At 39.6% G+C, this 16,181-nt stretch overlaps 2 protein-coding genes across 4 annotated transcripts in view; one reads left to right on the top strand and one right to left on the bottom strand.

Annotated features, from left to right (window-relative positions):
* Positions 1 to 1,947: 1,947 nt before the first annotated feature.
* On the bottom strand, positions 1,948 to 16,173 carry rwdd2b (RWD domain containing 2B). Of its 2 annotated transcripts, none has more exons than XM_057838440.1 (4): positions 14,626 to 16,173; positions 14,470 to 14,537; positions 10,228 to 10,584; positions 1,948 to 2,209 (listed from the first exon to the last, which is right to left on the bottom strand). In XM_057838440.1, exons 1-4 carry the CDS (start codon positions 14,854 to 14,856, stop codon positions 2,071 to 2,073), a joined length of 795 nt encoding a protein of 264 aa, XP_057694423.1. In that variant the 5' UTR covers positions 14,857 to 16,173; the 3' UTR covers positions 1,948 to 2,070. The 2 variants fall into 2 exon arrangements, with proteins under 2 accessions (XP_057694423.1, XP_057694422.1); XM_057838439.1 differs by lacking the exon at positions 1,948 to 2,209 and adding an exon at positions 2,216 to 6,580.
* usp16 (ubiquitin specific peptidase 16) overlaps positions 15,569 to 16,181 on the top strand; it is a 42,444-nt gene continuing 41,831 nt past the window's right edge. Inside the window, exon 1 of one of the 2 annotated variants that reach the window (XM_057838434.1) lies at positions 15,569 to 16,168. The gene's annotated coding sequence lies outside the window, so the exon portion shown is untranslated. The remainder of the gene's footprint in view (positions 16,169 to 16,181) is intronic. The other variant, XM_057838436.1, reaches the window with a different exon arrangement.

Here is a 16,181-nt window from a genome sequence, read left to right as displayed (position 1 = left end):
TTCTGGAAGGTGGCAACCCTAGTTTGGAGTCTCCGCCAAACATTGGTGACTACTGTTTCTGGGTCGTTGCTAAACTGTGAGTACAGTTTACTAATCTGTGGGTACTGAGGGTACAGTTTACTAATCTGTACCCACAGATTGCTAAACTGTGGGTACAGTTTAGTAAAATGTGGGTACAGATTAGGGGTGCAACGGTTCAGTTAGCCCACGGTTCCGTTTGAACCTCGGTTTTGGGATCACGGTTTCGGTTTGCGTTTTGCTTTTTTGTTTTGTTTTTTAAACTGCCTTTATTTTGCTTTTGAAAAAATGAAATAAACACTTAAAATGTAAACATTTTCGACTGTTAAAATGCCTCTTAGCTCCTTGGCTAGTGTAGTGACTGACTACTGAAATACACACACAGTAGTAAAAAAGTTACTTGGCAAAGTAACTGGTGATACCTTTCATGTTTTTTTGTTTTTTTCATTAAAAAAAAAAAAAAAAAAAACACCAAACAAACCCAAAAAACATAGTAACCTTTGCTATGTTTGGAGGTCATTTAATGTTGTGAATCAACCGTTAAAGTTGATAAAATTGCTCCCGTTTTTGCATTAGTTCCCTTCTGTCTACTTTCGACATGTGAACATTTTAAAACTGTTTCATCCTTTAAAGATAGACTCAAGTCAAAATTTTACCGATTTAGGAGAATTTTAGATAAAAAGTTGCTTAGTTTCGCTCGTAAGGTTTACTACAACAGAGCCTTTCTGAGAAGTTTACTGCTCTAAAATGGCGGCTGTTTACTAACGCTACCGAGTGTCATTTCGCATATAGTTCTATATGCATGAGATATCTAGGCGTAGATTGTATTCTGTCGGCTTCAGTCAGGAAATATTGGAGCCACCTAGCCTAGCATCGCGTTTGCTACAGCGTCTCAACAAACACTCTGCGAAATCATCCTCGATGGCTTTGTGTGCCATTTTATAAATGTCAGGGATTACGTTGTTGGAGACATGTCCACGAGGGAACAATGTAACGCGGGTCAAGCGTTGCAAATAAATTAACGAAGCCCGCCGTGTGTTTTCACTGGTGTCATCTTCAGGGTTGTCCTACCCTGAGAAAGTGATATCTGTGGGTGATGCTGGCTGAGGTGCCGGAGTCATGTTATAAAAGTGTTGCCATTAGCATGGGGAACAAGCGCTGAGCAATGCTTGCAATATTTTCTCTCCCTCCGCATTGTAATCCACGGGGAAACCAAAATGTTGCCACACCGCAGATTTGAAAGAAGCCGGTGCTTTCTCAAAATTCGGTCTCTCCACTCCTCCGCTCGCCATAGCTATTTGTTTTCTTTCTTGTTTCACTTTCACTTCGCTCGTAAGCGAGAGAGGGTGTTACTCGGCTTCTATTACACAGGTGCTTGACAGCGATCTGACATTTACTTGCGGGGCGGGAATTTCGCCACAGCGGTGCTTCACGTCACGCACAGGCACACAGAGCTCAATCAATTCATTCCACAAGCGTTCGGAATACCTTAATTGCAAAACCGAAAAGGCGTGGTTCATAAAGGCGTATTGAACTGTACAGTGCGAACCGTACGGTTCGGCTTTGAACCTCAAACCGTTGCACCGCTAGTACAGATTAGTAAACTTTACCCACAGATTACTAAACTGTGGGTACAGATTAGCTATGATTTTTTTTTTCTAACCTGGTACCTGAAGGGCTCTGGATAAATGTGCAAGAAAAAAAAAAAAAAAAAAAAGTGACTTTAAACATTTTTTAAAAAACACCATTTTAAACACTGTGTGGCATTAAATGTGAGAAAATGTCGTAATTTGCACTATGTGCTGCTTTACAAACGGCGCCCCATATTATTTTGGGGCTTTTTTTAGCCACTACAATGGAACTAAAAGATAAGTCCACAGTCAGTAAATATTCTCCATTTTTATAGGACAAAAGAAATTTGACATACATTTCACGGAAGAAAAACAAACAAAAAATGAAGTTGATTCACATGACTTACATTGTCGGACCACACAAAATGGGGCATAATGCGGTTCCCGGGCCGCCTGTTTGACACCGCTGATTTAGCCTAAATCATTTCATCATTTTCACCCTTAATGAAGTGATATTGGAGAATCTCTCAGAGAAAACGAATGTGCTGCTGAAGAGCGCTTGGCTCACAGCAACAAGAAAGCATGAGTTGAAGGTGTTATTGATCCGGATTGCTAATGATCTGCACAACAAAAGAACACACACACACACACATCGGGTCAATAAGCGTGGACAACAATTACAAGTACTTTCATGACGCACATTCGGTAAAAAAACATATTCCCAACTATCTCTGAGCCAGAAAATATTCGTTGATTTTTATTATTCATGGGTTTTAAATTGAAAGCACTGAGCTTGTAAACGCTGCCATCTACTGGCTAAAACAGGCACTTCGCCTAAACGTGACTCGAAAACGGTGTTTAAATGGGTTAACACTGTTGTCTGAATTGAACATATACAACCCCTAGCAAAAAGTATGGAATCACCAGTCTGAGACGAGCACTCAGACATTTTATCATGTAGAACAAACTCAGATAAAAAGCTTGGGAAAAAAAAAGAAAAAAGAATTCGTTCAAAAGTGCACCTCTTCAGCATTCAGAAACACTAAAAGAAATGAATAAAAAACATTGTGATGGTCAGTAAATGTTACTTTTATAGAGCAAGCGGAAGGAAATACAGTCCCTGACAAAAGTGGTGTCGCTTATCCATTTTGCAGAAACATTTGCTACTAACCTGACTTTTAATGATTCAATTGCTTTCAGAAATAGCTCATATGAAAGCTAAGACCCTCCCTAATGGTGTTGAATGTACAAAATATATTTGTTTCACTAAAAAAAGATTTATCAATTGATAAAGATATAAAGGTCAAATTTTGGCGAGACAAAAAGTTTTGTCGCCTACAAAAAGTAGTGTGAAAATTGCACAAAAAATGTACCGTATATGGCCCGAATATAAGACGGTGTTTTTTGCATTGAAATAAGACTGAAAAAGAGGGGGTCGTCTTATATTCGCGGTCTAGACAGTATACCCATTCACGATGCTAGATGGCGCCAGATATCATTGAAGCGATGTTCTGTCATGACAGGCCTCCGCTACTCTCAAGTTTAACCAGTTTGCATTATTTTATTGCAATGTTTTTCCTTATTCAGATTTGTTTCAAGACTAGTTACAGTTAGACTTCACTTTGATGGTTAATGCAATTTTGTTGTTTTATCAAAATAGATTGGTTTATTTACATTTAAAAAAACAAGCCATTCATTTACGAATGTGATTGCACTTTAGTTTACATATTTAAATGTTCAGATATTAAGATTTGAATGAGGCAAAATAACATGCTTTTTCTCTCAAATATATTGTTATAATCATTTGTTTCAGCTGTACTGTAATTATTTTCTGTAAAAATTGCCTTTCAGCATGATCCCAAACACAGCCAGGGCAACAAAGGAGTGGCTTCGTAAGAAGCATTTCAAGTTCGTGGAGTGGCTGAGCCAGTCTCCAGATCTCAACCCCATAGAAAATCTGTGGAGGGAGTTGAAAGTCCGCGTTGCCCAACGACAGCCCCAAAACATCACTGCTCTAGAGGGGATCTGCATGGAGGAATGGGCCTAAATACCAGCAACAGTGTGTGAAAAGCTTGAAAACGTTTGGCCTCCGTTATTGCCAACAAAGGGTACATGAAGTATTGAGATGAACCTTTGGTATTGACAAAATACTTATTTTCCACCATGATTTGCAAATAAATTCTTTAAAAATCAAACAATGTGATTTTCTGTTTTTTTCCCCCCACACTCTGTCTCTCATGGTGTACGTTTACCCATGTTGACAATTACAGGCCTCTTTAATATTTTCAAGTGGGAGAACTTGCACAATTAGTGGTTGACTAAATACTTATTTGCCCCACTGTATATTAGAATTTTCCCAAAAACATTTTTAATTACTATTCATATTTTTTGTGTCAAATTTAGGCACGAAAGGGTTAAACACAACTAAAAGCCTTTTTATCACTGGGTATGATGTAATGTTAATTTGCCTGGAATTTTTCCTTCAAAATCACACCAAAAAAAGTTATTATCAAAGGATCAAGATCCCCGCAATTACCGCAAAGTTCCGCAGGTAATGATCATCCTGTGTGAATTGCTCTTTAAAAAGAAAAAACAGCCACGTTCGAGCCCGGGCAACTTTTAATTGGGGTGATTTTTCAAGCTTATCTTGAAATGAAAATGAAGAGTTTGTTATCTATAATTCTCTGGATGAAATCTATACACACTCCCCATTAGTGAATCGAACCGCCTCTGCAGGCGTAGTGCTATTAAAAGTGCAAACTGTTATAATAATAATAATAATACATTTTATTTGTTGAGCGCTTTTACCAATGCTCAAAGACGCTTTACAGTAGGAACAGAAACAGCAAACAACGTGGACAGAACAAAACAAGAAAATAATTATAAGTTAAAAGCTAGTTTAAAAAGGTGAGTTCTTAACAGTTTTTTGAATGTGGGAAGGTCTGAACATGAACGAATGGGTTTTGGGAGTGAGTTCCAAAGGGAGGGGGCGGCAGCGGAGAAGGCTCTGTTAGTCCGGTGACTTGATAACAACCTAGATAGATTCCACCCACTTCGAATGGATTAGACGTCTATTAACGTCAATGGCAGACAATGAATTGAAAAATCAAATGAGTTCTTCCTCTCCCACGCTGCAAAAACACACCTCCTTAAACTCAGTTAAATTCCCTTGTTTTCAGTTTAAAACTACAATAAGTGAAACAAGGCCCATAAGGAGGACTGAACGGGCCCTCCCACTTTGGCACAACTTGGACGGCAAGCAGATCAGGGTGGTGGCAGATCGTCTTCCTGTCATCATCTCATGAGAACCTAACATCCTCCAAACGCGCCTCTTTTTTGGGGATTAGAAATACATGCATACACCTAGGTGGAAAAACAACTATTGAAGAGGGTCCAAGAAAAAAGGAGGTGCTATTGAACTGTGCCCACACAGCCAAACCGAAATGAATCTTCGGACTGGGCCAATTTAACCAAGTGTGCCAAATTTCTTGGCTCTATAAACTGCCTAAGTCCCTGAAAAAATATACTTGAACAAAGGGTCATCACAGCAACAGAGACATGGGCCTTAAAATGTAGTATAACCAAAGTTCTTGTAACCAAAAATGACTAACCTGAAACGAACTGGACCTGTATAGGTAAAATGAGTCTTTCTGTTGCCACTTGTTGGCGCTGTAGGGTTGATGCAAATGACCCCTACAGGACCTTTCAGGGTACGACTCAAAAAGCACGGGAAGTTTGGCGCAGATATGTTGTATATCTGCCAAGTTATGACTGTTCAAAATTTGTGCTAAGACAAAATGCGGATGGTCATTTTTACTTACCTGTTTGGACCCCTCTACTTCAACGAAACCTCAATATTTTTCATCAGGCACCTGAACACACGTCTTAAGGTTACCCTGATGCAGGTTTGAGGTCAATTGATTTTTTTCCCTTCCAGAAGCCTGTCTAGTAGTAAAAAAAAAAAAAAAAAAAAAAGAGGTGTTTCTTGTTCCCAGCAGGGAGTGCCAGGCCTAATGGGTAATATTTCAATGCAGTCGTGTTCAGTCTGGGATACTTCACATACATGTCAGATATTAAAGACTCTCATACATGCAAGATATGAAAAAGAGTAAACATTGTATCAGGGAGTTATTAGTCATTTACTGAATTTTGCATGTTGCCAAAAAATGGAACCCCGCCCAGGTCAGGCCCGTGAATGAAAACACACCATTTTTAATAACTTTAGATCTCATATGTCTCATGAACAGTCTCACCAATTTTGAGGACGATCCAACTAACTCCCTAGGCACCAATGTCTCAGATATGCACCCTGTTACTCAATAAAAAATTTACATTAAATTTAAAATACCCAATTTGCTGTTGGGTTTGGAATACGGTTGCGAATAGAATATTTAAAAAATACATGAAAAACGACAATATTTGCATATAAGCTGGCTGATTTTTTTTTTAATAGTTCAACAAAGTCTTTGAATGCTTTATGCATCAGTCCCTCAAAACCATAGTTTAGCCCAGGGGTGGGCAAACTATTCCACAAAGGGCCGCAGTGGGTGCGGGTTTTTGTTGCAACCCATTAAGAGGACACCTTTTCACCAATCTGCTGTTTTACAAGTGCTATCTGTAAATTGCAGTCAGGTGCTTCTCATTTCTGCTGAAACCTCATTGGTTCAACTATCTGTGCTTGGTCAGTTGGAACAAAGACCAGGACCCACTGCGGCCCTCGAGGACCGGTTTGCCCACCCCTGGTTTAGCCCGTGCGGAAGATAACCTAGCTCTTTCCCTCCACGCCGAAAAACATCTGGAAGACGTCGTGGCAGCCTCTCTCCCGCAAGAACTGATATAGCAGGCCCAAGTCCATGTGTTTTCCTCGCGGCTCAAAAACGGCTTCTTGGAAAGCGGAGAATTTGCGAAGGGAGTCCAAGTCCGGCGAGTCGCGGAGGGAAAGGTCTTCTCGGTGGCGAATCATGATTCGCTTCCAGGTAAGAGACTTCACTCTACAGAAAGACAGCTTATGTTTTTAGTCGTTCTGTGGCAAAATTATACAGAATTAAATAAATTGATGCATTATTTACATTCTTGTATACATACTAGGGGTGTCAAACAATTAAAACTTTTTAATCGAGTTAATTACAGCTTAAAAATTAATTAATCGTAATTAATCGCAATTAATCACTATTCAAACCATCTCTAAAATATGCCATATTTTTCTGTAAATTATTGTTGGAATGGAAAGATAAGAGACAAGATGGATATATACATTCAACATACGGTACATAAGGACTATATTTGTTTATTATAACAATAAATCAACAAAATGGCATTACCATTATTAACATTCTGTTAAAGCGATCCATGGATATAAAGACTTGTAGTTCTCTGCTCATGGGTCCTGAAACCTATAAAATCAGTCGCACCCAAGCGCCAGCAGAGGGCGGCAAAACTCCGAAAAACACAACAAGTACACCTTTCACTGTGCTGTCATTTTAATCTGTTTGAGCGGGGCATTTGTACATTAATTGCGTCAAATATTTTAACGGGATTAATTTAAAAATTTTAATTACCGCTCGTTAATGTGGTAATTTTGACAGCCCTAATACATACATAAATATATATACCATAATTTTGGGACTATAAGGAGCACCTGACTATAAGCCGCCACCCACCAAATTTGACACCAAAATGGCATTTGTTCATAGATAAGCCGCACTGGACGCTAAGCCGCAGCTGTCCTCGCTGTTTTATCATAAGTGGATTTTAAGGGAGGGGCAGCCCCCCCCCCCCCCCTCGTGGCCGAAAGGTGTCATGGCATTAAATTGACTTTCCTAAATATATATAAAAGTTGTAAAGCAATTCGGGGTGTGACAAAATATCGAAATGGTGATATATCGTGATACTTTGTATCCCAAGATGTTATCGATATGCTCCTGGCAGGGAATCGAGATATCCTTTAAAAAGCTGTCAATGTTAAAAAAATAAATACAAATCGTGTTGTGGCAGTTTGCATTCGTGCTTTTTTCTTTTGCAAAGCGTTTGCAATTTGGGTTCGTGCTTTTTTCTATTTGCAAAGAGTTTGGACTTTGCATTTCGCCTGACACCTCTCAGCCACCGTACTTCTGGAAGTGAAAAAAGAAAGAAAAATCAGGAGAAAAGGAAGCAAGACAGCGGTGAGTGTACTTTGTTACTGTAGTTTTATGTCCTAATGTAGTAGAAGCACTGCAGACTAGTAGTAGTAGTAGTAGTAGTAGTAGTAGTAGTATTTTTATGTCCAAAACCAATTAACTGCCTTGACTTGTTGTAACTAGCTTGTTAGCTTTTGCTAACAGCAGTGCACCATGTTCGCGTTTCTTCATACATAAAGATGCTAACTACAACATAAAATCAGTGTTTAGAATGAACATGCACATTTTCATCCGGGAATTTTTTCAGAAGTTGTCGGTCTCCCCCAGGGCAGCTGTGCTTACATCCACTGAGTGTGGACAGAATGAATAATGCAATGTGGGGGGCACTTTGAGTGTCCTAAAAGCGTGATATTGCTCCAAGTCCAACTGTCCCTCTTACTTGCACACGCTGAGAGGGCCCCATGTTGCTTGTTGCCTGGGGCCCTTGGGGACCCTTGCTTGCTACGCCTCTGATTGTGTACAGGTTTGCTGTGAGTCTGTGACTTATTTACATTACACTTCAAGTATATGAAGAATAAAGCACAGGTCAGTTGTTTTGATGTTTACTTTTCAACAACAGTTCACACGCTTGATACATTATCACTGATTGAGAAAGCCTCAGTGCTTTTATGATTAATGATTAACAAGATTATCGTGTACTTACCTTGTTTCGATCCAAAACTCAATGTAGCATGTATCACAGAGTGTCAAGACACAGCTGTGAATGGCCACAGCCGGATTTATTTTATTTTATGGGTGAAACATGGTGACATAACAAGGGTCGCGATGCAGAAATCGCAGACAACAAGGAGTGGTTGAGATTTTCTTTTTCATATAGTTACCCTTTTAAACGTTACTTTTCAAATTTTTTTTTGGGGGGGGGGGTCGATTATTTATCATCCAACATATTGGGGAAAATGCGACAGTAACAAAAAAAATACAATTAAGCGATAGAAATGAGGTAGATATCGGTGACTTTTTTACAGACACCAAATTTTTCATTGTGACGTAATTCGTTTAAAAGTTAAAATATGTGAGTGAATAATTTTTTAAAGTCTTTTTTTAACTAAAATTTAGACATCAATTAATGATTCTAAGCTAAAAATGACAGACATTTTGAATAATAAATATTAGAGTTGTCCCGATCTCGGATCACGTCATTTTCAAAGTATCGGAATCGGCAAGAAAATATCGGCCATGCCTTTTTTTAATATATAATTTTTTAATTAAATCGTTTTCTAATTGTATTTAACGTTACAGACATAATATGTTACACTCATCCAGAGTCTTTAGTTTAGGCTTAAGGTAGGGTTATCAAATTTATCCCGATAACGGCGGTAATTAATTTTTTTTATAAATGTATCACGTTGAAATATTTAACGCAATTAACGCATGCGCTGCACGACCCATCCACACATTGTCGCGCTCAATCTGTAATGGCGCAGTTTTACCTATATAGAGAGATAAAGGGCAGCGTAAAATTAGAGTAGAGTGAGTTTTGGCAGCCTTTGGAGCCTTTCTTTAATTGGCTAAAGCCTTACAATCCCTCTACCTACGATTAGAACTATCATGCGAAGCAATGTGGTGAAGCAAGGTAGTAATTGATCTTTTTCTTACCACCCTATGTTATTTCCCAACGCAGAGAAGATATATCAATTGGTAGCACTACGCACAGTCATGGTTCCACTTCCCATCATGCGTTGGGGCATGGCTACAGTATGATTTACTGAAAGCTCAACAAATACACTAGATGGCAATATTTAGTCACAATATACAAAGTTACATTTGTCCTTTAAGAATTACAAGTCTTTCTATCCGCGGATCCCTCTCACAGAAAGAATGATAATAATGTAAATGCCATCTTGAGGATTTATTGTCATCATAAACAAATACAGTACTTATGTACTGTATGTAGCATGTATAGATTCGTCCGAGTTTTATTCATTTTTTTCTTAATGCATTGCCAAAATGTATATGATCGGGAAAAATTATCGGGAATGATTGGAATTGAATCGGGAGCAAAAAAAGCAATCGGATCGGGAAATATCGGGATCATCAGATACTCAAACTAAAACGATCGGGAGCAAAAAAACATGATCGGAACAACCCTAATAAATATAATTACTTACCTTCTTTTTATGGCTAGGTTGAAACAAAAGCGGTTGCGCGATGTCTGTAAACGGGGGTTTTCAGGGTAAAACGGACAAATTAAAAAAAGTTCGGAGGCTTAGTGCGCCATTAATCTGCTATGGCATTGGTAGTTTTTTTGTGTGGCAGGGATCCTGCCACCCTCTTTAAAGTTAAGTAGTGCTGGTGAAAGGAATACAGACTCCCTCAAGATACAAAAGAGGTGTCATTCAAACTAGTTTTCAGTCAACATATTATAACAAATGCTATGAAAATATTTTTGAAAAGTTACCTAGTGTTGATTTAATGAAAGCATAATGACAGTATAATGAGACAAAATGCAAATTTAAGATTACCTGGCCCAGAACTCCTCGCAAGCCTCTCGTGCGCCTTCCACGCAAACAATCCCGGGCTTCCCCGGCATGCTGAAACCCGACAATTGGAGCTCCTTGGCCCATTCCAAGATGTTCTTCCTCTTGGCGCTGTTGTAAATGTGGTGGCTGTAGATCCACAGGCGAGTGAACAACTCGCCCGCCGCGTCGCTCTCAAGCTGTGGCGGCGCTGACGAGTTTGCATCGACGAACGTGCGCAAGTTGTCTTTTAGCCACACCACCGCCGGCAGGACGCAAACTTCTCCAGAGCAGGTTTCGGCGAGGTGAGCGCGGAGGACCGCGTGGAGCTGCGTCCGCTGGGCTCGGCTCAATCCACCGCACCTGATTTACAAAGAGAAAAATATAAGCCGCGGCTGCTGTGTCATTTGACAAATAATGAACTTTTTTTTTTTTTGATGATCTTACAGTTAGCGGGGTTTAGTTGGTCTGTGGAGTTTATTTTAACAAATTCCAAGCAGTTTGTCAGATATTTGTTAGTTTCAGGGCTCCGGAGTGGCTAAGCTAGCGCGAAATTCTGATATTCCCCTTTAAATTCAATCATCGGAAAGTCAATTACATGTGATGACATTTTTCTGTTGTCATTCTTATGTTGAGGCGGCAAAGGGAGAAAATGGGTAAAAAGTAACTGATAGATTACTTTTAAAGTAACTTACAGTGCCTTGCAAAAGTATTCGGCCCCCTTGAACCTTGCAACCTTTCGCCACATTTCAGGCTTCAAACATAAAGATATAACATTTTAATTTTTTGTCAAGAATCAACAACAAGTGGGACACAATCAATCAATCAATCAATCAAATTTATTTATATAGCCCTTTACAAAACCCGAAAGGCCCCCAAAGTGCTTTACAACAAAACATGGCTCAAGATAAATAAAAGGCAGGAAAATATTATACAATGACATTTTACAAAATAAAATAAAACAAAGAGCGCATCGCAATAAAATTCCAGCAAGTAAAACAATAAAACCGATAAAATCGAAAAGAAACATTAAAAAAGCCCTTAAGCTAATAAAACCAGGCTATCCTAATCTTTGTAAAAGGCGAGTCTAAAAAGGTGTGTTTTTAGCCGAGACTTAAAAAGACCTACATCCGTGGTGGTGCGGATTTCGGGGGGAAGGCTGTTCCACAGCCTGGGGGCAGCAACCGCAAAGGATCGGTCTCCCCACTGTTTAAGTTTTGACCTTGGAACATCTAAAAGAAGCTGGCCGGTCGAGCGAAGAGTCCTGCCAGAGTTACGAAAAGTTAAAATTTCCGATAGATAAGATGGAGCCTGGCCATTAATAGAATTAAAAACAAACAGTAAAAGTTTGAAATCAATTCTAAAATGGACTGGAAGCCAGTGGAGTGATGATAGCACGGGGGTAATATGCTCACGTCTAGGTGTACCTGTTAAAAATCGAGCAGCAGCATTTTGAACAAGTTGCAGCCGAGAGATCGAGGACTTGGGTAGGCCAACATAAAGTGCATTGCAGTAGTCCAGCCTTGAACTTATAAAAGCGTGAATTGCTTTTTCAAGGTCGTGGCGACTAAGAAAAGGCTTCACTTTGGCTAAGAGACGAAGCTGGAAAAAAACTTGCTCTTACAACGGAACTAATCTGTTTTTCAAAGTTAAGCCTGCAATCGTGAAGTGGAACAAAATTTATTGGATAATTTCAACTTTTTTAACAAATAAAAAACTGAAAAGTGGGGCGTGCAATATTATTCGGCCCCCTTGCGTTAATACTTTGTAGCGCCACCTTTTGCTCCAATTACAGCTGCAAGTCGCTTGGGGTATGTTTCTATCAGTTTTGCACATCGGGAGACTGACATTCTTGCCCATTCTTCCTTGCAAAACAGCTCGAGCTCAGTGAGGTTGGATGGAGAGTGTTTGTGAACAGCAGTCTTCAACTCTTTCCACAGATTCTCGATTGGATTCAGGTCTGGACTTTGACTTGGCCATTCTAACACCTGGATACGTTTATTTTTTAACCATTCCATTGTAGATTTGGCTTTATGTTTTGGATCATTGTCCTGTTGGAAGATAAATCTCCGTCCCAGTCTCAGGTCTTGTGCAGATACCAACAGGTTTTCTTCCAGAATGTTCCTGTATTTGGCTGCATCCATCTTCCCGTCAATTTTAACCATCTTCCCTGTCCCTGCTGAAGAAAAGCAGGCCCAAACCATGATGCTGCCACAACCATGTTTGACAGTGGGGATGGTGTGTTCAGGGTGATGAGCTTTGAACTTTAAACGAGACCTATTATGGATATCTTTGAGAAATGGCTTTCTTCTTGCCACTCTTCCATAAAGGCCAGATTTGTGCAGTGTACAGTATTACAGATTGTTGTCCTATGGACAGACTCTCCCACCTCAGCTGTAGATCTCTGCAGTTCATCCAGAGTGATCATGGGCCTCTTGGCTGCATCTCTGATCAGTTTTCTCCTTGTTTGAGAAGAAAGTTTGGAAGGACGGCCGGGTCTTGCTAGATTTTCAGTGGTCTGATGCTCCTTCCATTTCAATATGATGGCTTGCACAGTGCTCCTTGAGATGTTTAAAGCTCGGGAAATCTTTTTGTATCCAAATCCGGCTTTAAACTTCTCCACAACAGTATCTCGAACCTGCCTGGTGTGTTCCTTGGTTTTCATAATGTTCTCTGCACTTTAAACAGAACCCTGAGACTATCACAGAGCAGGTGCATTTATACGGAGACTTGATTACACACAGGTGGATTCTATTTATAATCATCGGTCATTTAGGACAACATTGGATCATTCAGAGATCCTCACTGAACTTCTGGAGTGAGTTTGCTGCACTGAAAGTAAAGGGGCCGAATAATATTGCACGCCCCACTTTTCAGTTTTTTATTTGTTAAAAAAGTTTAAATTATCCAATAAATGTTGTTCCACTTCATGATTGTGTCCCACTTGTTGTTGATTCTTGACAAAAAAATTAAATTTCATATCTATATGTTTGAAGCCTGAAATGTGGTGAAAGGTTGCAAGATTCAAGGGGGCCGAATACTTTTGCAAGGCACTGTACTTACTTTGATAATGAAGTAATCAGTAAAGTAACAAGATTACTTTTTTGAGGTGTAATCAGTAATTAAATTACCTTTTCAAGTAATCTGTGACAACACTGATGCCAATATATACCAATATTTTTTATTTCTATTAAAAAAATGTTTCTGTAAAATGATACACATTCTTGTGTATTTGCCACTTATTGCCACAGTTAACATTGGGCCTCTTTTGACCTCGTGAGTTTGTAAGGTTGTGACTTCTGATTAAACAAACTCGATGCCAATCAAAACGATTGTTCTTCTTTTTCCCCAAATTAGAATCGATAGGTGAATCGATAAAGAATCGAATCGTTAAGCAGTATTGATAATGGAATCGGAATCGTAAAAATCGTATCAATTCTTATCCCTAGTCTTTACACGGTATCAAAGATTGCACCCGTCTGGACCTGCCTGCCAATTTTCCATCCAATCCATGCTGTTCAGTTATGGATTTGTTCTAAGTAGAATAAAATAAAATCAACTTTTGCAGGTGCAGTAGCCCTACGCTGGATTTTGACCTACTTGAGAATTGTAGTTTTTTGTTTGTTTGTTTGTTTGTTTGTATGTGTCGGGGTCAAGTCTAATTAGCCAATCAAATGTGCGTTTATGAGGGGAAAAAACGGCACATTCAGCAACTGAAAAGAGGTACATGTAAGTCTGAACATAATGAAGATAATTCACTTAATAATGGTGGGTCAATTACAAACATTAAAACATATGGGAGGACAATCTAAATGACCTATATAACTGAAGTCATTTTATAACGCAAATTAGGTTGCTTAAAAGTTGGTGGGAAAAATTTGAGCATCCTAAAAAATTGGTAGTGTTTTGTCCCAACTGTCCCAATGCAAACCTACGCCATTGATATTAACTCATTCACTGCCAGCTGGGGTCCCAGACTATGTGTTGTCGTAGTTAACAAAAGTAGGAAACTGATCATAAAAACACTCCGTTTAAAATGGATTGGACATCTATCGCTGTCAATGGCAGCCATTGATATCAAATCTAAAATTCTTCCTCTGGCTAAGATGCCCCCTGCATCCCATCAATTAATTTATCACCAGTAGATGTGCAATCCATTTCCAAATCAAATGGATTGGACGTATATCACCGTCAATGGCAACCAACAACTGTACAGTTAATTCTCTCTTATCTGAAGTCAAGTCTTACTGGACTGTTAACTCCGGGACCATACTAGGATATTCAGGAGGATACGTGCAGGAGAGAATGAAATCCACCTGTAAAGATGATATTTTATCACATATATCCGATTAATAAATGAATTATCCTTATTGACAGATGACTATTATTTTAAATTTTATTTACCACGTCAGCGTCTCCTGTGTCATCCTCCAGCCTGAGCTTGATGACGAACTGCGGTCTGGAGGAGGGAGGTTGTACCGACAAGGACGAGCTCTGGGCTTCCACGTAGTCCCGTAACTCGGCCAGAGCCAGCTGATCCACTATCTCCAGTTCTTCACGCGTGGGGAACATGCTGGTCAACAGCTCTAGCTCTGCGAGCTGAGCTTCTGCGCGTTCTCGGAACGACATGCTCATATAAGCGTTGATATCCAAATTATTGTCGTTGTTTTCCTCTCATTTTTAATGGACTTAAAGGCGTTTTGGGAGTTTCTTGCGACATGTCCACGTTGAAAACAGGGAGTGTGTTGCCTCCCGGAAGAATTTAGGCAACGCATCCAAAATGTATAAATAAATATTAGCACATGTCATCAATTACCATAAATATTTGCAATATATTATGGCATGGATGAATTCATTTTAAGTGCGCTAGCCTACCATTGTCATATCAATATTAAACTGACGAGCACAGTCTTAGCGTGCTAGCGCCCAGCACGCTTTCCTCCGGAATATTTTAGGTGACGCACAAACACCGGACTTTTAAAAAATGGTTCCTAATACCATTAAAAAGTAACATTAAATAACGTATTTACAGAAAAATACAAAAGAAAATACTCGCCAAGTATAATCACTGCGTTAGCCTGTCATATCGTGTCAATGTTAAATTGCCAAGCACTAGCCTAGTATGCCAAGAAAGTAAAACGCATAACGCCGGAACATGCCGGAAATGTAGAAAAAAAAATCATAATCCCAAGATAAAAAAAAAAAAACATAACTTAAACACGCGCGGGCAGTACAATCGCTGCGTTCGCCTGCCATATGGTATCAATGTTAATTTGACAAGCATTAGCCTAGCATGCTAGCGACTAACATGCTTGCCCCCGGAACATTTTAGGCGACGAACAAACGCCGGACTTTTAAACAACATTGAATGACGCATTTGCGTAAAAATATATTTTAGAAAAAAAAAAAACCTTAGCTGGTATATTCAATGCGTTAGCTTGGCACTGCTGTTGTCACGTGAATGTTAAACTAACAAGCAATAGCCTGTCATGCTAGCGACTAGCACGCTTGCCTCCGGAACCTTTTAGGCGACGCACAAACGCCACTTAAAAAAGAAAAAAAATCCTAATGCGATGTCACAGTGTCAATAAATATCACATTTCCGTAAAAGAAATAGTACAAAATAGGCTTAACCAAGCGCAATCACTGGTTTTGAGTCTTATTCTCACATGCTAGCAGCTAACGTGACTGACCGGAAGCGTGCCGTCAAGTGTAAAACACCGTCGCCGTTATATTATCGTTCCGCTTCTTTATCCGTTTCAACTAGCATGTTTCGCCGCTGTATAAATTGCCGCTGTATAAATTGCCAAACCCGCGCGGAATGCGTACAAATGAGCTCGCAAAGCCTACTCGAGTGTAGCAGTTGCTAACATGTCTGGATTAAAGTTGTCCAGCGGAGGAAAAAGTACACGAAACGAAAGGGAACGCGTGACGTGGTCCGTGGCAAGTATGTCTTCTCT

This window comes from Corythoichthys intestinalis, chromosome 6 (genome assembly GCF_030265065.1).
Source record: "Corythoichthys intestinalis isolate RoL2023-P3 chromosome 6, ASM3026506v1, whole genome shotgun sequence".
NCBI classification, from domain to species: domain Eukaryota; kingdom Metazoa; phylum Chordata; class Actinopteri; order Syngnathiformes; family Syngnathidae; genus Corythoichthys; species Corythoichthys intestinalis.
Note: the sequence above shows the minus strand (reverse complement) of the source record. Positions and strands in the feature narration are given on the sequence as shown.